Source organism: Poecilia reticulata, linkage group LG10, assembly GCF_000633615.1.
Source record: "Poecilia reticulata strain Guanapo linkage group LG10, Guppy_female_1.0+MT, whole genome shotgun sequence".
NCBI classification, from domain to species: Eukaryota; Metazoa; Chordata; class Actinopteri; order Cyprinodontiformes; family Poeciliidae; genus Poecilia; species Poecilia reticulata.
The window spans coordinates 22139563-22161884 of record NC_024340.1 but is presented as its reverse complement, the minus strand read 5'-3'; the positions used below and the strand labels follow the sequence as shown (position 1 = coordinate 22161884).

Below are 22322 nucleotides of genomic sequence, written 5' to 3'. Positions count from 1 at the left end.
ACTATAATATACATGTTTACTTACATGGAAACAACCTGGATTTTGATACGGTCACCAGTGTTACTTAACTCAGATAATAATGTGAAGGAAAACAAAAAAAATAAAAAAAAATTACTAACTGATTAGTTATCTATTTTATAGTTGAATTTCTGTTATTGGTGTATTATTATTGCTTATATCACAAATAAATGAGTAATAGACAATATGAATGCAATTTGATTTAGTAATTCATAAGTATTTGGATGATTTTATGCATCCACCCACTAATCATTATAGTTTTTTATTTAGACCTTTGTGAAACACACTTTTCATCTTTGCTTTACGAGTAATAAATTGTCTTTGTGGTTTGTTTTTCATAAGAAAGCACAGATCAAGATCCGTAATTAGGAAACTTTTATGGCTTATGATGATGTTTTGCCTCTAATGTGGGCAGCGCAGGGATAGCTAATAACAGTTCTGGGAACAGCCTTTCTCCTTCCAGATCGTGTATTGTGCCGTGTCTTTGCAGGATTTCAGAATCCATCGTTCTTGCACAAGAATGCCTTTGTAACATTGGAAAAGGGATTTGATTTTTTTTTGTTTTTTTATGTTATAGGCGGCGCAATGATTTTGTTCGGATCTCTGGGCTTGTTTCAGCACGCAATCCATTTGGTTTGTTAACTCGCGTGTCAGAAAATACATTTTGCATTAAATGGTAAGGATTTGGAAAGTGAACTCCAGACTGTTTTGAGTTGTTCCATATTAATATGATCTGCATAGGAAGGCACTTAAGAGATGGTGTTTCATCCTGAGATGTTAATACAGAAACTAATCTCACGTAAAGCAGCTACACTGCACAAAAGCATGGGTGAAACTGAGTGCACATTGAGCCCTGCTTCAGTTTTCCATGTGTCTGTTTCACCATTCATGCAAATCGTGCCTCTTTAAAGCTAAGGAGCTGTAGTCAGGTCAAGTTTCACTGATAAGAGGCACATTTTCAGGTGTGACTTCTTTATAAATTAACCAAATTGGTCACTATCTGGGCACACCTTGGATTAAGAAGGAATTTACAGCGTCTGCTGCGTATTTATGGTGATGTAAAAGCAATAAGGAAGTCTTGATGACGGAAGATTTTATTAAAATTTCACCAGAGATTAGATGCAGTGTAATTTCAGAATGCCACAGATTTTTTCCAAGTGAACTGATATGAATTATTTGCCTCCTTCTTTATTTGCACACCTGATAAAGATGTATTAGAAAACCTTGGAATAAAGGAATATTTACTGAAAACAGCACAATCTCACTTGGAAAGATTTGCTCTCTCTAAGCTGTGGAAATTGTTTTGTACTCCCTCTTCACCAGGCATGGTGGCGAGATTAGCTGACGTTCTCGTCCAGGCTTGCTTATTACAGTTGTTCCAGTTGTTTTAAGCTCTTTAATTATTTCCTCGTCTATAGAAAGAGGCAAGTTTAGGCAAGTAAGTGCTCCTTGCAGTCGTATTCTTATATTGGAGAAGTTCGACACACATAAACTCGAGATAAACTGGCCAACAATTTTCCATACAATACGGTTTTGATTTTGCTGTAAACAAAACAGAAACTAAGGAAAGTGACTGTCTCGGTCCCACTTCCGCTGTTTTCTGCGCAATTTTCAACAGTGTTACTGTCTGTAATTTCCAACGCTCTCTTAAAGAATTATTAGCCGTTTTTCACAATTTTCCCAACGGAGCTGGAAAATGAAGTCTGCGGGCAAGATCTGGGAGATTAAGGTTAAATCTCATCCTTACGTGAATTATGCAACGTTTGCCTGCTCTGCTCATTATTATTTCAAACCCATCACTACCAAACAATCTCACACATAGCTGAGGATTTCACTCCTTAAAGTCATTAAGTTTCAGACAGGAACATGAAATTCTTCATACTTTTGCGTTGCGTAATTTGTTTGTTACCAACATTTGTCCTATTGTCTGTTAGTGCTGTGTGAAGGGAGCAAATTCCTGTTCAGAGAGTTCATGGGGAGGTTTTTATGAGGTCTTTGACACACTGTGCTGCTGTTATGGAAGTTTTCACTCCTTTGTGTTTTGACTGTTATTTGGCTCTTTTCCTAAACATGAAGTCTCATGATCAGTCATTGTACTGTATGTGTTCACAACTCTTCAAGTTTGTCACATGATGGCACTTTTGAGAGTGAAAATGAGACAAAAGCGGCCCCCCATTGCAGTCACCTGTAGTCGCCTCCAGATAAATGATTAATATTGTTTAGTTCATTTCTGTTGAATCGCAAATCCTGGTACCGATCTCGACTTTTTGGCTTTGCCTCAAACAACAATCACGCCGATAAGTCCTCCTGGAAACTTCCTGTAAGTGTTGTTTCATTTATATTGGAAGATTTTCTGACTGCTGCAACTATGGTGTTTTCATGCAAATACAAACATTATGCAGGCTGTGCTAAAGAATAACTATAATTAGCACTATTGACTCCATCAGCAGGACTCCAAAAGAAACAGTAATAGCAATACTTGTGCAGCCCCATCAGGCGAAGATTCCAATAAATGGCTTTATGTCCTCTGCATGGTCTGTATTCATGCAAAATATATCATGAGCCAAAGAGATTAGAGCAGTCGTACAGTACAGGAAAGCAAAGGCTGGTTAAAGTTTAACTAGTATGGGTAATCTGCATCATTGTAGCTCCTATTCAGAGAACATAATTGATGTGGTAATGCCTCCAAACAACTGAAAAATTTAACAGTAACTTCATTTTCCAGAGTGAAGCCAAAAGGTTTAATAAAAATAAACAGTTTTATAGATTTTTTTTTTTTTTTATCCAAATAGTCAGTACGTACAAAATGGGGATCGTTTGACTTCTTAATATGATGAAAAGACGGCAGTGAATTTACAATTATGATCTTTTATTTAGTTTTTGTATTTTCACACAAATACAAATAATTTATTTATATTTTATTGTTCTGGTAATTATATGTAATAACTGAGGAACAGCAATAAAATATCAGCCTCTCTGATAACAATGAAACAGTGACGGTAAATGTTAAAGAAAATACAAGATTATGTGAACGTAAGTATTTACAATGAGAAAACAAAAGCTGAGATAAATATTAAGAATGTCCTCAAGATTACTGTAAAATTAAATCAATAAAAATGTATCTTTCATTGGTCAAGAATCGACCTTGATGCTTCTGTGTTTCGCATGCTGTGTACGAACGTTGTTAAATGGGATTTTATTTTCCAGCATATGTATTGATTTTCCTCTCTGAAATGACATCAGCCCGACTTTAACCCAGGAAATTAAACAACACTGAAAACTGCAGCTCTTTAGAAAAAAACTGAAGCAACATTGCAAATTAAACTTTAAATCGCTAAGACTTAATAGGTTCTGGTCCTTCTCAAAAATTCAATTATGAGGTTTAAAAAGATGTGTTTTAAAAAAAAACACATTTCGACTGAAAGTGTCAAACCATAAAAGAATTATTTTAATAAAGTTATGGGAAGAAATTGGTTTCTCACAATGAACTTTACTCCCCTCCCCCCCATTGGTCCAACAAATTGATTTATTTTTAGGTAATGCAAACAATAGTCATTGCATGTAAAGTCAGGAAGTTCAAAAACAAAATCACGGATCACAGAGTAAAATCCCAGATTTGTCAGAGTTGCGCACGTTTGATTGCACATGTCAGAACATGCACGAATTTGAGAAGATCTGCAAGTATACTGAAATGATTTAGTTTAAAAGTTGGATCTTTTTACATAGCTGTTTTAGATGTCATATAACTGTTTTCAATAAAATTTGAACTTTAAAAATACATTTTAGCTTTGTTTTTATTGATGATTTTATGCACACTTCTACAGGTGATAAGGCAAACTTCTTCATGAATCCTCTTTAAGAACCATAAAGAATCGTTTTCAGTTCAAATCAGAATTTGGTATTGTGAGAACAGACCTTCTAGATTCAGTCGCTGACTTATTAAGTATGTCTTAATCAGATCAGGAGATTAAACATACCTGTGAAAGAAGAGTAGAATGGACAACATAGTCTGGTCAATGTTGCTGCTGCAGATGCCCTCATTGAGGAGAAAGCAGGGGTCCCTCACCACCGACTCCAGGGAGTCCTGCCTCATGATGTTGTTCAGCTTGTCTGTATTCAGGTTCTGGTACATCAGCTGGCTGCGGAGCTGACGGAAGTGGTTCACGCTGGGGCTGGTGGGGCTCGGTGGCAGGGCCCCCGCTGTGCCATGGCTTCGACTCGGACTGCTGGACAGGGAGTCATCGCACCCATTGGCCAGGTCCAGGCAGCAGCTGCAGCAGTCCAGGCCTATGGGCGAGCGGCAGTCTTCGTCTGACATCTTCGTGGGCAGGTGAGTGAGGAAAAGGGAGCAGGTGCAGGAATGACAGAGACTGACGTGAGGACAAAGTGGAAGAAGTTCAGGGACAGTCTAGTGTGTCATCCTGTCCCCACGCCTGGGCCAGTGAGGCTAAAGCGTCAGGTTGAGCTCCTCCTGAGAAGTCGCCACGCACTCTGCCTGCTTCTGTCAATGAGTCTCCCCTCCTGAGGAAGTCCTGTGTTGCAGCTTTTTCGTTCCGAGCCGACGTTGCTGCACTGTTTTGCTACAGTGGCAGGAAAATAGAGTTCTATGCAAACATTCTCTCGCATCGATTCAGCGGGAGTCCGCTTGTAAGCAAAACCCAGAAGCTGCTTGCTGCTTATCACTGTTTTCCCTGAACTTTTTTTTTTTTTTTTTTAGTTGCCGTGCCTAGAGACACGGAGGAGGGAGCAAAAGAGGAGGGAAGGACACACAGAGGGAGTGGAAAGACCTGTGATTGGTAAAAAGCATCACTGTTTGCAGAAACTGATCCCTCCTTCTTTCTCCTTCAGATTACCAGAGCGAGAACAGGAGACTGAGAGGGAGGGAACCTTGCTGAGCATGCTTGAAACATGTGCAGCTGTCTAAGCTCCACCTTACCCTGCTGACAGCCCAAGGAGTTGCCAGAGAGAGAAGGTTTTGCAGCGACTCTAAACTGTGATAAGATGTGCTAAGTTGTGAAAAATAAAAGCACGCAAGGGTTGCCTCAGCTAAAGTTGGCACATTTAATTGAAAAGGCCTGCTTCTCGTTAGGACTTTACACAGTTCAGGGCCTTGCAAAAAAATTAAAATAAAAAATTCTCTGTTGCAGTTTCTCCTATTTTGTCATGTTGCTGTCACTCAAATAAACGTCTTTAGAGCACAAAGTGTGATCTAAACAATTTCTTTGTAGAGCTCATTGTACTGTTAGGATTTTTGTGCTGCTGGAAGGAAAACCTCTGACCTCAATCTTAGATTTTTTTGCAGCACTCCATCAATCTTACAATCAACTGTGGCCAGCTTCTAGTTTCCTGCTAAGCATCTCCACAATATGATGCTCCTACCACAGTAGAGACGATGAGATCATGGCACATAGAGAAAAAAGTTCAGTTTTAGTCTCATCTGACCAATAAATGTAAAAAAAAGTTCAAGACTATAGAGTTTTAAATTGAGCATCTGAACAAGTTTGTGCATTTATTTTGTATTTGATGGTAACTGATGGTCTTTATCTACATGATTTCAAGGCAGAATGTGACATTAATGAGCTTATTTGCCAAAATAGATTTAGTGTGTATGTTCTTTTCTTTGTTTTGTGTGTGTGTGCGTGCGTGCGTGTGCGTGTGTGTGCGTGCGTGTGCACGTGTGTGTGCGTGTGTGTGTGTCAGTGAGAGCAGGAGACTGTGTGTTCTCAACTTGCACATAGCCATAATCTTATCAGGCCCCCAAACTGTGTTTGATAGCAGTTTTGTCGATTTCCATATCTCTTTTAAAGCTGTGCAGCTGTGTGTGTGTAGTGCCCTGCAGAAACATGCTTCACAAGCTTTTGTACAAACCAGAACAGTGTCATTACAACCGCGCCGATGCGCCGGGATGATGGCACTGCTGACCTCGGCCGCTGACCAACGAGTGTACTGCATGCTGTCAACAGATGGATGGTCACGCAAGAACACGGCAACAAGATAATTGTACTCCTATGCATCAGGCGGTTTCTGCTGCAGAAAAAATATATATCACAGCACATATTGTAGGGGAGCAGGGGGATCAATTTAGCAGAGAAAATGACTGACTATTGCTTTATTGAGTGTGTAATGATGTCCTCAGGCAGCAAGGCTGCTACAGTTTGGTTGGGTGAGAGCAGAATGGCAGTCTAATCTGGGTGTAGACTGCCATCTAGTGGGAAATAGGAAGCATTGAGGAATTGCTTTAAGATTAACCATCTGCTTCTACTCTTTCTAGTCTAGCTGCAGGCTGAGTGATTCTGCGTGTGGTACCTCAGATTTGGCTAAACAACTCAACGCTGTAGATTTTATTGTACGTAGCTTCACAGCTTTTGGATGTTTTCAAGTAAATGATTCTAACTGCTATTTGAAGAAGGAGTTTTCAGTTTAGCAGTCAATTTTGCATTCTGTGTTTCGCACCAGAATACAGTTCATACGTCTTCATTTTGCACAAAATTTGAATTAGCAGAAGTTGTCAAATAGATTCAAGCATCATTAGCTAAGCCATAAAGGCACAGAATTACATTGGGAAATATTTTTTGTTAATTGCCGCAGTATTGGATTTCTTTCATAAATTGTACAATACTTTACTACTGAACCCTTCTTCTAAAAGCAATGCTGAACATTTCTGTATTCAGTGACTGCTTGTATGCATCATCTCAGTGAAAATGTGATGGGTCCTCTGGTTGTGATCTGGTTTTCTATATGTTTTTGGGATGAAATGGACAGCGTTTCTGCTGACCATTCACGCTGCTATCAGCAAGAAATCCATTCTTTTCACAGCGATTTTCATCAGGGCCCTTGTAAAAAGATCAGTCACCCTACTGGAAGGCAGTGTTAAAAGAAAAATATACAGAAAACACTCAGAACAAAACTGACATCCAAGTATTGTTCAGCATGTAAACAAAGAAAAAATATTTTATTCTGCACACATTGCATGAAAGAAGAAAATACAAACACTTGACTGGCCTGGTTTCAGTCCTAACATGTTCTCATTCGAGAGTGTGAGGAGAATTGTGAAATGAAAAATGCAAGAAAATGATTCAACGTGGCTACACACTTAAGAAAGTCTTTGAAGAAGGAACAGGGTAAAATAACATCAGGCAGGCTTTGCTGTGTTGGATCTTCAGTCAATCTTTTGTTTATGTGTTGTGGGAAGTAACTTTGACAATGACAAGAGGTGAAAGTTTTACTGTCTTATTTTTTGTGGCTATATGCTTGCAGGACAGGTAAGCAAGTCTAGACATTCACCATTTGATTGGTTAATTATGAGACAAGACTTTAGACATGACTTTAGACACAATATGATTTTAAATTGTGTGTGTAAGGCTGTTTGTCTTGTTTGTCTCTATGTCACCCGGTAATGAACTGGCAACCTGTCCAGGGTTTTAAATCAGAGGTATTTTTTTTTTTTTTTTTTTNGTTCTCATTACATGAGTCTTTTCTTTGTCCGCGTCTACCTGGCCCCGGCATAACTCACGTACTCCTGAACCGTCCCAGCGGCAGCTGCCCCAGCCGGTTCCGCGGCCTCCAACACCACGCCGCGGGGCTCTGCTCGCACGATGTCGGCGTCTCCTCCACCAACACGATCCTCCACACCACCGCGGCTGAACCGAATTACCAAATTATGCAATGGACTGTGGGCCCCCAGGTTGATGCAGCTGAAGCCCAGATTGTAGCGGGACCTGATGAACCCTGGATGAAGCTCGAGGCTCGTGTGTAGGCCTCCACCGTTTTCCTGTGGCTTTCGGGATCCACTGTAGCTAGCCCTGGAGCTAGCTGACTGGCCTGGCAGGAAAATCTTGGTTTCTCCCTCCCCGGTCCTCCTGTCTCCTCCTCCGCTCTGGTGGGCTCCAACAAACGGAGGTCAGAACTCAGACGTATTGATCCGAAGCGAACCTCACGCAGCGAGAATGGCAGGAAGAGCAGTGGCAGTTGATTCTTGAAAGACGCCGTTTTTTTCCGCCGGCGTCTTCAGGTCTACGAAGCCTGTTAGGACCGTAAGTGTCCAGAGGTATTCAGGAAACATGCAGGAAAAGAATATTACTTAGAATAGTACAAGAAGATGCCTGAATCCAACTGGTTTAAACTGAATAAATCTCTGTCTGAAAAAAATGCACAGAAACTGACACCAAGTAATGAATGCATGTCGAGAGCTTTATCTCTGCCTGTTATACTTTGTTTGAGGTCTTGTTTTAACTTGCTTGGACAGAAATTAAGTCTCTGGACATTTAGATCACACCATGCCAAATGATGCAGAAAATGTGTGTAAAACATTGATTGGTGGGGAATTGCTTTTTTAAAGACAGAGTCCCACAGCTGTCTAAACTAGGTCACCGAAAGTAGGATAGTGGATGTTCTGTGTTACCGGTGGCATGCTTCCAAAATCTGCTCAAATAATTCTGATAATTCAGCCCAGACATAAAACATGTGCGTGCCTTTTGCTTCACGGTGCAAAATTGCAAAAGCTCAGCTGGTATGACTTTAATTAAGTTTAAAATATTTGCTATCATTTAAGTTTCAAAGCAACTTAAGCCCATTTGGGGTAATACATCCCAAAATGGTATGCATTACCAGACTTGAAATTATGAGTATGTGGACCTAAGATGTACATGTCTATAAAGAACCCTTTGGTTAATTAAAGATGTTCAATATAAAACCAAGAATGTGTCCAGACGTATAATTTGGTCTTCACAAGTCATTTTGCTTCACCATGCTAAACTCTTGGATGCTGAAGGACTTCCAGGAAACCTTTGTTGAGTGAAACCAGTGATTAGTTTACAAAAAGTATCATCAGGATGATTGACATAAAACCTGCCTCAGTCCATCAGTAAAAATCTTGCAGCCTTGTATTGTGGTAGAAGATTGATGGAACTCTGTTTTGTAGATATTGCAATATGGATGCAAGACAAGTCCTTTCCACCAGTGTACAGATTTCAGCGCAGAGGTTGAATCCTCGTATGCAGCCTGGAAGATGAGAAAAAAGTTCCAACTTGTGTCTAAACTGTGAAATGTAATAATTGCAGTAAGAGAAAAAAAAAACCTGCCTTACACTGGACATAAAAAACACAGAACTACCTGTATTATTAAGCGAGGCTGAATATTTTCTGTTTTAGGTCAGTTAGTAATTACACACACAATATTTTCTGAACACTGTTAGAAATGCTGGCTAATTCCAGAGCATTTTGTTGCATTTTGTGTTTTCAAACAGTGACTGAACATGCTCACAGACTCTGCTATGACATCAACGTCACAAATTAACTTAAATAACACTAGAGGGCAGTAAAAGCAAACTAAAACATACAGTATGCTTGTTTTTGTATTATACTAATTATGCATCTAAAGGGCAATATGACTTGTTTTTTTTTCTGCTTAACATTTCGCAAATTGCAGAATCCGCTTATAACTGGAGCTGGCATTGTCAATTTAACACTTGTGTTTACATTCTAGTAGTTTTGTACAGTTGGGCTCTTAATTAGAGAAACGTGCAACGTGAGGATCAAAGAGCATGGAGAAAAAGATAAACATGCTGCATAGCGAGCCTTCTCTTAATTCATGGAATAATATTGGAGTCCAGTTTTTTATAGGTGAATATAGACTCAGTCTATGGCACTGTCTCCATCCCAGTGCATTATTTCTTTACTCTCGCCTGTGAATTTGATCCTCCAGCCTTGGGCTGCAATTGGTCAAGACACCCGACCCAGACAGACTCATATCCTTGGTTGGTGAGATATGGCAAATAATCTTAAGCTTCTCACCCCCTCTGAGGATTAACTTTGCTGTCCAGTCATCTTTAAGAAATGCTCTACCTCTGGTTAGCCTTGGATTGTAGAAAAAAAAAAAAAAAAACGTTAAGCAGGCAATCTCTCATCACAGGGAGCATACAGCACTGAACCCAAGTGGTGAGCATGTGCTTGCCATAGAGTAGATTTAGGCCATATATTAAATTGGAGAAGTAATTGCCAGGAAACCTACATCTGAGCTCATTGCCCAACGTGCCTAGTTTCACTTTCTCAGTGCCCTGCTCTACCACCTTCCTCACTACTCAACTTCAGTTTTATATCCACCTTTTCCTTTTTCTTTTTAAATTACACATCCCACCATCTACCAGTTTGTCTTCCTCACTGAGGAAACATGAAACAAACTACCTTCTACACCGTTTTCTCCACCCTAGTCTTTGCAGCCTGGTTTGCATTGGTAAAACTTCTCTGACATTTCAGTGTATTTTTTATGTTACTGCACAATGTGGAAGGAAAATGTTGGCACTTGCTTGTAAAGTACAATCTGTTGTCAGATAAACTATTAGTCACATGTTTTTTTGTTTTTTTTAATGGTCTTTATAGAAGACTGGCAGAAAAAAAATTAACATTTACCACAAGCCTATATGAGAGACATCAAATAAATTAAATTTGGATAGCTGACACTAAAGCAAAAGTGTTTGACCTACATGCAAAATATTGTGCCTTGTGTGGACGATGAAACATGGAGGTGGCAGCATCATGCAGTGGGATACTTGCTTTGGCAAAGAGGAGGAAGCTGGAAGCACTGTTTGCTTTTCTTCAGCAGGAAAAGGGTAGCAAATCTGATGTAGATGTTACATGTTTGTTAACCTCTGTTCATTAATTGTAATTGTAAATCACAGTTGTAATAGCAATGAAATGTGTTTTTAAAATGAATGACTGGAGGGGAGCTGAGTTGTAAAATCCGGATTGTTTCCCTTCCTCTAAACCTAAACATTTAGTGTATCGTCTACCACATAAAATCCTATTAAAAACACAATGAATTGTGTGGTTTTAATGGAATAAAACACCAAAAAGTTCAATAAGTATGAACTTCAAAGCACTGTACAACGCACAGCAAATATTCCCCACTGAGATCTTAGATGGAATAATGCATCAAAAGTTTGTTGATAAGTGTTAAATAAAAAAAAGGAAAATGCCGAACAACCTTGGGATATTCCTTTAGAAGACTGTGCTTTCCCATAATTCATTTGTCCCTTCAGTCAATTTTTCAAGTGCTGCTACTTTGATTCAAATGTTTGATCTCCCCTGTATGTTTCTGCTGATTATTTGAAGTTCAAATGGGATTTTTTTTTTTTTTTTTTTTTGCTCAGCAGGCGGTGTCCTTTCGACAGCAGCATGTACAGTACATTTGACTTCCAACTCTCCTTCTTTGAAGGGATGATTTGCTATGCTTCTAGATTTGGTGTTGCAGTTTGTGTAACGGTAAATCATGATGCTTACACTTGAAAAGAGTCTGTTAGCCTTGATAACATTTCTGGTTTAAATTCAGGTGAGACATTTCTTTTTAAGGAAACATGTGGGAAGAAAGGCTTATGCTGATTATTCTCCAGGCTAAGCTTCAATTTTAATGGGATCCCTTTTAAATCAAACAGAATGTAACTCCAATTCTGGAAGACTGGAGTTAAATCAACTTCTGCTGATTCTCACCAGCAGACGTTAAGCAATTAAAAGCATATCTGATATTTTATGTCATGCCAAAATGATTAATCCACAATTAGGCATCCTGACATATTTGCACACTCACCACAGATCATAGGAAGATCCAGGAAAGAAAAAATGTATAGTCTCTAAGTAGCCAAAAATGATGAACATCAGGACCTGCAATACAAGTTTTTATTCTTTGATCAGTTTTGATTTATTCAAAATGTGTCTAGTTTCATGCAGGTCCACATTGCAGACCCAAGTAATTTATTTCAGACTGGATATTACTAAGTGAAAGAAAAAGAAAATGGACAGCTTTAAGAAACTGATGCCTGGCTTGAATGTTCAAATTTATGTACTATCTGAATGTCGTAATCTGTGTTTCTATGTTTATTTTTGAGTTTCTGTGTGATCCTGTTCCCTGTGAGTCTTGTCTCTGCGTCTTTCCCCGTTGATTGTCTCCCAGGTGTGTCTCGTTCCCATGATTGCCCCCTGTGTATTTGTGGGTGGCGAGTTGAAGTGAGGGTGGATGTGTTGCTTGGTTTCATTACATTTATGTAATCCTGATGCTGATGGCGGCACCCAGTGTTTGTCTGGTCTGTCAGACAGTCCCATGTCCTGGAGCTTACATGTGTCAACAGTCAGACTGAAAACATCCACACTAGTGTCCTCAGCAAAGTCACAGCAAACTCTTATGCATGAAAAACCATAAAAGTGTCCTCGGCTAAGCCTCCACAGTGGAAACGTCAGTGTAGTGTTTTCAAACGTTTGCAACAAAACTTAAATTTAACGCTTGCCAGGGGCCTAAAGTAGATCAAACAAAGCAACAACTACAAGAACATCTCCCCTGGGGTTCCCATGTTGAATCTCTGGTGACAGTATTTCTAAAAGAAAGAAAAAAAAAAACATTGCAGCTACAGGGGCTTCTTCACTCACTGTTAATTAAATCTAATCAGTCGTTCCAGGGGCCAGCCTTCACCGGAGTCCTGGTCAGACTCTGTTACAAAGAAACTGGTAACAACAAATGGCATAAGGTCTGTTTTCTTTGACAAAATTTTCAAGAGGACAACGCAGATTTCCATTTTGTTGCAGCTAATAAATTGTGAGTTCACCAGAGGAGAAACAGCCGTTTGATCTGTATTTGAACGACATTAAGAGTGTGGTCTTTTTGTTTTCTTTGTGTTTGTGTATGGTCTTTTTCATGCCTGAATTAAACTGAGCTGTAATCCGGGAATTCATCTGGGGAGACGTATCTTTCAAAATATCCAACAGAGTGTAAGACAGACCTGTTCCTTAGCTAATTAGCATTAAATGAAATGTCACATATTTAGTTTTACTCATTCTTGGGTAATACAGAAGAGAGAAGTGTTTTGGTCAGTATGTTTCCCATATTCTGACAATTATTTCCACTTCTGATTGTTTACTACTGAATGACAGTGAATGCTATCCAGCAGGCAATGTGTTTACAGAAGAGGGTAAAAATAAATCAGAGGAAAACTGAGTCATTCAACCTTTTTTAGTCTGCCAGTTTTTATGGATTTCTAATGGTCATTCATTAGTTTTATGAATCCCCATTGTATCTTTTAGTGCGATATCTTTGTAATAGGAAGTCTTTATTGGGCAGTCAATTAAGACCAAAGCAACTGATGTCAATTAGCACTGACAGGAAGCAGGATTGTTTTCTAAATACTGACAGATTTCAGTGGTTATCTGGACTCTCTGTGCCAGTTTCTTGTCTTTGTGTTCATTATACTTAATATCCTGAGTCACTCCACTTCACTATGCATTATTTATTCTAAGAAAAGTTTTAAGTAATTGTATGTGTCAGTAACTTAACTTATCACCAGTATTGTGCGTGAGTTTCATTTTAGGGTCCCCAGAAATATATTTAAATAAGAAATTGTCAACGTTTTTTTTTTTTATTTTTTTTTTTTTTACTCTGCTTCATCTGGTGGAGTTTTAATGTAAATAAATAAATGTGCCATGCAGTAAGTTGATTTTTCTCTGCTTCCAGCTTTCACATAAAGATGCCTGGCATTTTTAAGAATATGGGTGTTCTCAACATAAAAAGCGCTCTGCTTTTTCACTCGTCTCAAAACAGACAATAACTTTTTTTTTTGACAGTCTACACACATTTCTCCAGAGCACAGAAAGAAAATCTACTTTTTAAAGCACGTCTGTTTGTTCTATATGAACAAAAATCCCTCTGATAGACAGCGTGAAATCCAGAGACTTTAAATGTGATAACGTACTTCTTATTTCTTCTTCTTGTGGTTTAGCTTCTCACTTATACAAACCTAGTTTTAGTTCTAAACACCGTAGAGATCATTTCCACATATATCTATGGTAATGGGGCAGGAGTGGGACGCGTTGTCAGTGTTGGTACTACTGGGAAGCCATATTTCAAAGCCTTTCTAGATGAAACATCATGACAACTGTGAGAGACTCCAGTCTGCTGATGCGAAATGGTTCCTGGGTGACGAGTTACAGTATATGAATCTGAGTCTAAGCTAAATGTCGCAGCGTACAGTTTGCACAGAGCATCAACAGAAATCCGAGTGTGTTTGAGTTGGGGCTTATAGATATCGAGCTGCGTGTACATATGGAGGAAGTGAAGTGCTGCTGGGTCACTCAGTGTGACGGAGAAACTATCTGAGGCCTCTGACTTTGATGTCTGTCCAACAGCCCAGCAGGATGTTCTTCTGTGAGCTGCTGGTGCCGTTGGTTTGGTCGCAAACAGCATTTCTGTGCCGGACACTGCAGTTTTATCCGTCTTCATGCTGTAATTGACAGTCACAATCAAATTTGTCTTTGTCTATTGTCTGTTTTGTATCACGGTGCCACTTCAAACAAAAAGCTCTTTTCAGTCTTACTTCTGGCTGATCCTTGAAGCTTGCGATCTAACGCTTTTTCACACATATAAAAAAAAAAAACACACAAAAGGTGTGCTTCTAAAAAACGCTAAGAAAAATATCCTCTGAGCTATTTACCTGCTTCCTGCTGTTCTGTCATTTGCTCACTTTTTTGTAACTTTTTCTGCTAATCTGTTTTTTTCTAAATGATGCTCAGGGGTCTAAGCATACTCAGATATATATATACATACATTTTTTTTTATTATTCCCATTTTTTCCCCCATCTCAGCTTCACATCTTTCTCTGAAGCATGTCTTCCAGTCGCGCCTGAGGCCAGAGAATTGTGAGGACAAATAAAAGGCAGTCAGTGTGTCCCAGAGGTCCTTCAGATTAGGGGGAGTCTTTGGGATCCATGCACAGGCTGTCACGACTCTCCAGGGTTGGCCCAGGAGAAATTATCTCGAGAGAGAGAGAGAGAGAATGAGCCAAACATCCTACTGCAAGAGGCCGATTCAGTCATTCCTACTGTGGCTACAAAGCAGTATTACTATGATTGATTTTAAACAGAAAAGCATCACATTTAAATTTAGTTTTCCATATTCTATGCACCACCATCTTCACATGCAAAGGAAACACTAAGTTTTCTTTCCAGGGATCATTCCCAGAAACTTTTGAAAAAATAACAAAGTCAAAAAGTTTCCTTCTGTAGGATGAAGAAATTTTAAATAGTGCACTAGTTTTTGTTGTAAGTAGAAGAGCAGATATCAAAGTGGACAATTAAAACAGCAGAACTTTAGAAGAAAGGCTTTTTCTTTTCTTTGAAACTAGAGGAGGGAGTACTATTTGAAATACAAATTGCAGTTTGCACAATTAGGTCACGCGGAACAGAGGAAGTCTGAAGTGAGAGCTTAAAAAATGTTCATTTCTGTGGCGGCTTTCAATGTGGGGTAAAAAGCCTTGCAAGAGCATTCGAGCACCTTCAGCTTTTTCCCACTTTGTCGTATTACAGCCACAAACTTTGTTGTACATTATTCCTTCATTAACACACAGTTGCAACCAATCTGTAAGTCAAAGAAAGCAATAATAGTTGCCTTGATCAGAATTATTTAACTCATCGGGCTCACCTCAGCTGATTTTTGATTGACAATTCAGAAAGACAGAGAGTGGGAGAGAGCAGTAAACTGTGCTCTCAGGTCTGTGCTAACTCTGGTGTGCAAACTGAAGCTAACAAAAACCCCAGGGTTATATTTTTATAACTTTGTCCTCTTGAAGAAGCTTACAAGTAGTCCTCTTAATTGGAAGAAGTCATTTATTCCTCTAAATTTCTTTAAAGCACAAATAGGATCACAATGTTGGATTGCAGCAGTAATAATTTCTTCCAACTACATGAATAGTCTTGGTTTGATTGTTAAATTTGGTTGTGTTTATGGCATTACTAATGCATTTGACAGAATTACATTTAAAAATCAATTTAAAAAAGTCTCATATCCAACATCCCATTTGCGCTGTAAATACTTTTTTGTTGCCTCATTTGCGTTCATCTGTCTTTCTGTCTTTGTTCCTCCGTCTCCAACTGACATCTGCATTCAAACCGTCTGTCAGTTTCATTTTCACATTTTCCTCAGTTATCTAACTCTGTCACACTGACAGCAAAAGCCTTAAACCCCATTAAACCCTCCCCAATTCAATTTCAGGACTGCTGCTCTGTTTTCCAGGCTGCTGTCAAGCTGGACTCCAGACAGGGCCGCAGGATAATCGGAGTCCCCTCCGGCTCTTCTCATCTAGCATCGCCTCCTGGCTGGCAGGAACAGATGCCTGGTTATTCGTTTGAGGATTGTGTGACACAAGATCACTTCTCAAGCTTCTCCAGATAATCATCCTAACTGTGCAAGACAGCAGGTAGGCGTCTTAACTTCTGTTTATTCTGTTTAAAAATAAGATGGGGGGGCGGGAAATAGAAAACCCGAGCGCCTTAAATTGGTCTAAAACAGATTTCTTTCTGGGAGAGTCAGATGCGTGTTCTCTATTCTTGCAAGACTTGCATAAATGTCTGGCTAATAAAACTGGACTTAGTTCAGAAATTTGTGGCAAGATATATTCTTTCTAAAATTTAATTTAATCTTTAAACACAGAAAACTGGAAATTAATGCTAAAGAATCTGTCAACATGTTTTCTATCTTACAAATAATAATTCAAAAGTGATTAGTATGAACAAATCATATTTTATTTCATAATGGGCTGCTTTTTATGCATATTCCTGCTTGTTATAAATGTCCTTATAGAGTTCACCATGTCTGTTTTTTTTTTATCCAGACATAGATGCTCTTCACTATCACTCTTACTCTTTTTTAAGCATTTGTGCATCTGTACGGCTTTACCCGCATTTGGCTCACAGTCTGGACAGCGAGCTGTAAGAAAGCAGCTGGCAGCCTCTTTATATCAGCGCTGATCCTCAGACGCAACAGACAGCCAGACAAATAGCAGCCAAATCCTCGGAGCAGCTCAACAAAAGGAATGTGTTTAAAAACTTGCTGAAATGCTCATATACAGTTGGAGAGCAGCGATTAGTCACAGACAGTTACATAATCTGTGAAGGGCTGCATAAATGGATTCTTTGAACCTATTGTTCAGCAAAAAAAAAAAAACATGTAGGGTAATCTGTAAAGATGCAAAAGTATTGCCGTTTACTTTTAAATATCTTAAAAGTGAAAGTCTAAATAAATAAATGGTACTTCTTCTGAGAGATTAGACTGAACTGAGTTTGAATCTTGTTTAAGTGAAACATTCTGGAGGCTTAAAACTTGAGTTTTCCCTGTGCAACTTCAGAAATGGGTCATTTGCCTGCGCCAAAATTTAATTAAGTATCCCACACTGTCCCATCTGCACCCAGCTTCATCAATTATTACTTCCCCTCGAACTTCAAGTTACACTTCGTCCATTAAACATTCATAAGCCCTGTAATGATTAACAATATGTTTGGGCTAATCTCTATGCAAATTAAGGAAGCTTTGTAGGAGATAATGCATTTTGAAACTTATCTCCACACTACGCTAAATGCTTTTTTTTTTTCATTGATCTCCAAGGTTTCAGAATACGTTAGGACTGATATTTCATTTAGAAAGAAAATATCTCATTTACTTTTCATTAGTAGGTGGAAAGCAGACAGGCAGTCCTATTGGAGAAATATGTTTATGTAAACCACGTCTGCTAGCATTTTATGACTAGTTTCGAGCTTTACAGAATGTAAAGCCTGGCAGATGTGTGCTCTTGGAGTCAGAACTGGTTTAAAACACAGGAAAACATTAAATGCTTTCATGTTATTACTCCACTTTCATGGATACAATCTCTTAATACTTTAAGCATCCATATCCGGAGTGTAGATAACTGCAAAGTCTCAAGCTGGGTGCAAAAGGTTAAAACTGATAAAGGGTTTTATGGAGCAACTTAAAACTGAACATACAAAGGTAGAAAGACAGAAGATTTCTAGAAACGTGTGTCGGTACTGAAGCAAGAAGCAGCTCTGGTTCATTCCATCCTGAACTTGATTGATTGCTAGAAAATATATGCTGGTCATGTTTGAATCTGGAATCAAACCAAATGAGATAACTTTCGTTAGTTACGTCTTTTTGGGTTTGTTCATATTTGTAGTCATTGTAAATGTTAGGCTAAATCCCAAGTCTACCCCTATAGTTTGTGTTGATACAGAAGAGATTTTCTTTTTTTTTTGCTCCAACTTTGTGAAATGTTAATGCTGTCCTTGCAAAATGATAATTTACTGAGTATTTATTGTAGAGGCACCAACAACCAGTGTTTCTGTTTCAAAATACACAAACAAAAGAAAAAGTTCCTTATTAATGTCAGATCTTTTTGTTTCCTGCTGGATTCGAATTCAGGTTGGATTTTTCTCTATTTTTAAAGAGGAGCTCATGCTACCAAATTAACTTATTTTAGAGCTTTTTTTCCACATATTTACCAGAGGTGAAAAACGTGTAAGCCTTTTGTGACCTTGAAGCAACTGACGTTTAAAATCAGGGGTGACGGAAATGAAATTCAGCATAAGGTTCATAAGAGGACTCCAGACAAGCTGTGACAATGTGAGATCACAAAACAGCAGGTCTACAAGCTGTACGGCACAAAACTCCAATCTTCTGTGCATCTGTCAATGTGCATTGATAAGGCAAATGCCACGACATGAAATCTGCAAAGCTCACAGTGGCATGTCCCCAAAGGAGCAGGCTGTTTAGCAGTCCTTCCACGCCAGCACAAAGTTCCACCGTCCACTTTTGGTATTCAGTCCTGAGGACACGCTGAGCCCTGGAGTTCTACTTTAACACCTGCATACAGAGGAAGGTGGGAAGGAATCACAGCACCCCTCCTGCCCTGACCAGCTGCTCCACCGCTTCATTCTTCACAAGCAAATATTGAAAAAGCAAACTGGGGAGGATGATTGTTGAGCTTTTCTAAATACCTTCTGCCTCCGCTCCACTGAGGGTCCTCTGTCTGATTACAGGACGACCGTCAACGGTCCAAACGGACATTGATCCACGAGTAGGTTGGCCTGAAAGTTCACAACGGGTAAAAGCACAACAAACGTGGCACATCTCTCAAAATTCAATCAATAATTATCTGTGGTGGGGTGAAATAGTGAAGGTCACTTTGTGTTGTAGRGGGGGGGGGGGGGGGCTGGGCGGATGTGAGAGAGAGACACAAAGACCACCTATCAGCTCTCCCCTCAGCATTAAGCTGTCCTTCTCATCTTAACCGAGCAGGCAACTTGTCACAGAGGAACTAATTAAGTTGGCAACAATCAGTGCGGCTCTGCCACAATTAGACATCGACCACATTAGCATTTAAAAGCTGCTTGAAAGCAGCAATTCAGCAGATAAATCTTTGTTCCTTATGCAGCTGAAACACACCAACATTCTCTCACCTGCAGGCAAAGAACAAGCTTCTCTCATCCTGATCTTCAAAAGTAATGGATTATCTTTATTTAAAGAAGTTAAGGAGCTAAATTGCTAAATTTATCTTGCCTGCAGTTTTAAGTAATACTGATATTAACATCTCCGATCCGCTCCTATGCATTTCATCCACAGATATAAAATCGAATTTCCCACCAGCCAACCACAGGGCATTCTTAGAGAAACATTTTAAAGACAGGAGACAGGAGGGCAATAGGTATGGCTGCTCCGTCTTCAGGACGGAGGAAATGTCGATTAGAATCAGCCGGACACTGCAACGTTTTTGTTTTGCTTCAGTTTTATTGCTCAGACACGGTATGTGACCCACTGAGTTGCTCTGTGTTCTGTGTTGCTCTATTTTCTGTAAATTTTCAGGAGGCATGTGAATTTATTTGTTGCAGTTGTATATTTTCTCTCCTTCTACAAGATTACACGCATAAGTATCTGCTACATTTGGACAGAGCAAAAACATGCATATAGGCATGTTTTGAGTATCCAACAATTTTTATGAATTGTATTGATTTTTTTGGCTCACTTAAATTTTATTATTTAATGTTATTGCTTACTAAGGTTATCCATCGATGACTCATTAATCAATCAAAGCAAATAAAAAAGTAAAACAGTTTAGTTTTCCAGCATCCTATGTCTTGTCAGCAGTTTAAACAAAGAAAATAGCTCAACATCTATTAGAGAATGTAGTTTGTATTTAATTTCATTAAATTAACAATAACCCTGAGGGTTATACTAAATTGCAAAGTCAGATTACAGGAAAGTACTGCAGATTGTTTGAGGAACAAGTTATGCATTTTGAAAAACTACAGGAAATTGTTGAAATAAGAATTTTGGCATATTCTTTACTTACATGATGTGGAAAATATGCTCTATAGTATTATTCCAAGATTTGTGTTACTTAGTTATATAAAATAAAGTCATTTTGGGTGCTTTAATTTTCTATCTTTTACTTCCTCTAAGTTTGCATTTATCATTCTCTCATCTGACTGTAAAAGTCATGCCAACATTTAATAAAATATCGCTGATCTACTTTTCTTAACAAATGTCATATTTAGTTTTGCGGAGCCTCCACAGATTCTATCAGATTAAAGTTGGATCCATGTTAATGTTGCTTCCGATCAGAGAACGTTGATACAATCAAAAGATTAAGTTAAAACTAAATCTCCAATGGGCAGATGGGACAAACATTTTGCAGATCCAAAAAAAGACCCAAAACAAGATTTTAAAAAATGGCACATTTGGAGGAGGAAATTTTGAATCCCATGGCCAAATATTAAGCAATTGGAACAGCATAGCATAAAAATAGCTCAAATAATTTTGCCTAAGCATATCAAACATCAAGCAAACACTTACTATTCCCTGGCTACTTTAAGAATGCTGGTTACACTGCTGGTTTTCAAATAATGCCACTTTTCCAAATTATGCTTATTAAACTGCCACTCACCTGACTAATTTTAGCAGCATCCTTTCTTTGTAGAGAACAGAAAAAAACTGTATTTTTGAAGTGGAAATAAATACCAATGACAGCGACACCGTGAGGCCGCAGGGGGTGAGAGGGCGGATGGAGAAGGAGGAGTATGGGTGCGCACAGCGCGGGTTTGTTGCGCGGGCATGGAGCAGCGGTGAAACCGATCCCAGCTGCTGCCTTGGAGGGGAATGAGAGCTATTCCTGTCCCCCTGTGGGCTGGTCACGTGTCCTCCGGGGAGCGTTTGGCTTGGGGACCACGTCGGGAGAGAGTGTGAGCGCACCGTTGCGCACAGCTGAGTTGGAGAGCAACAACATCCCCGAGAAGCGTTGACGGTCTGACGCGGAGGAACCACGACCAGTTTTGTTTTGGGGCGTAGTCATAATAATAATAATAATAATAATAAAAATAATACTCTCCACGGCGTCTACTCACCCGCTGCTACGACGTGGGTGATCCCCAAGTCGCTGCTTCGTTAAAACTTCTCAGTGTAAGAAACTGTGATCTCCACGGCGAGCTTCTTCTCCTTCCTCCTCCTCTTCAAGTCGACATCCAGCGCTGTCACGGCAAGCGGAGGTAGGATGCGCTTCTTTCCTCTGCTTTATTGTGGTGGGATGCACATAAGAACACAAACAGGCTAAATAATCAATTTTGTTTGTGCGCTGCCAGTGGGATGCTTTTGATGCTGCATGGAGCAACAAAACAGTGAGTGCTGGAGGACAGATGAACTCTTGCATAAGCTCAGTAGATACTGTAATGTCTATTGGGAACACAGTAGTTGTCATTTTTTCCCCAAATGTTTCCAAAGAAACTGACTAAATACTAATCAGTCTTTCCAAAAAAATTTAACTGGTCCTGAACTCATCAGTATTGCACAGCAGTAGGGATGAGCTGGTATGAGAGTCTCACACAATAAGCTTGAGTAAAAATACCTCATTGTGGTACTTGCACAGAAGTTAATTTGTTAGTCCTCCTTCAGTATTCACACAATGATTGAAAATATGTCAGACTGTGGAGTCTGCCTTGAATGCAAGAGGAAGGTGTAGAAGCCATCTTTCAGCCTGCTGACTGACAGTGCACTGCACCAGGTTGGGAGGAGGCAGAGCTGCTCACCCTGCACTTCAGACAGTTTGAGAAAACACTGGTTGCTCTAACACTTTATATTTCATATCAATAAAAGGACAAACTTTTATAATGTTATGACAGAAACGTTGGTATAACTCAATGTCATAGTTAGTTTGTCTAACTTTTCCCCTTAATAAATGGAATCATTGAATTAAATGTGGCTATATTTGTGGAAATTAGGTTGATTTGTAACGTTTAGTTGTGACAAAAAGTTAACAGAAGAAATTGATGGGGAGGCAAAAAACATTTTCTGGTTCTGACACCTGTAAATGAAATGTACCTATACATTTTTGAATAAATATATATAAATATGTAAAGACAGCACATCAGTGAAAACAAGAGAGTAGAGGTGTGCTGATCAATCGGTCACCGATCATATTCGGCCGATTTTCGTGAAAAAATGCATGATCGGTG

At 39.2% G+C, this 22322-nt stretch overlaps 2 protein-coding genes and 2 long non-coding RNA genes across 6 annotated transcripts in view; 2 read left to right on the top strand and 2 right to left on the bottom strand.

The window, feature by feature from the left end:
• tsc22d3 (TSC22 domain family, member 3) overlaps positions 1-4711 on the bottom strand; it is a 42869-nt gene extending 38158 nt beyond the window's left edge. The window contains exon 1 of the mRNA XM_008420364.2: positions 3996-4711. Coding sequence (XP_008418586.1) covers positions 3996-4336 — 341 coding nt within the window. The 5' untranslated portion in view covers positions 4337-4711. The remainder of the gene's footprint in view (positions 1-3995) is intronic.
• Positions 4712-5875: 1164 nt separating this feature from the next.
• LOC108166654 (uncharacterized) lies at positions 5876-12403 on the top strand. The gene is made up of 2 exons (XR_001777004.1): positions 5876-7450; positions 8066-12403. It is a non-coding gene; the product is annotated as an uncharacterized LOC108166654 (long non-coding RNA).
• Positions 12404-16579: 4176 nt separating this feature from the next.
• LOC108166653 (uncharacterized) lies at positions 16580-21286 on the bottom strand. Its single transcript, XR_001777003.1, has 3 exons — positions 21219-21286; positions 18816-18905; positions 16580-18681 (listed from the first exon to the last, which is right to left on the bottom strand). It is a non-coding gene; the product is annotated as an uncharacterized LOC108166653 (long non-coding RNA).
• The window catches only part of mid2 (midline 2), a 153916-nt gene continuing 152474 nt past the window's right edge, over positions 20881-22322 (top strand). For all 3 annotated transcript variants that reach the window (XM_008420371.2, XM_008420372.2, XM_008420369.2), the window contains exon 1: positions 20881-21359. The gene's annotated coding sequence lies outside the window, so the exon portion shown is untranslated. The remainder of the gene's footprint in view (positions 21360-22322) is intronic.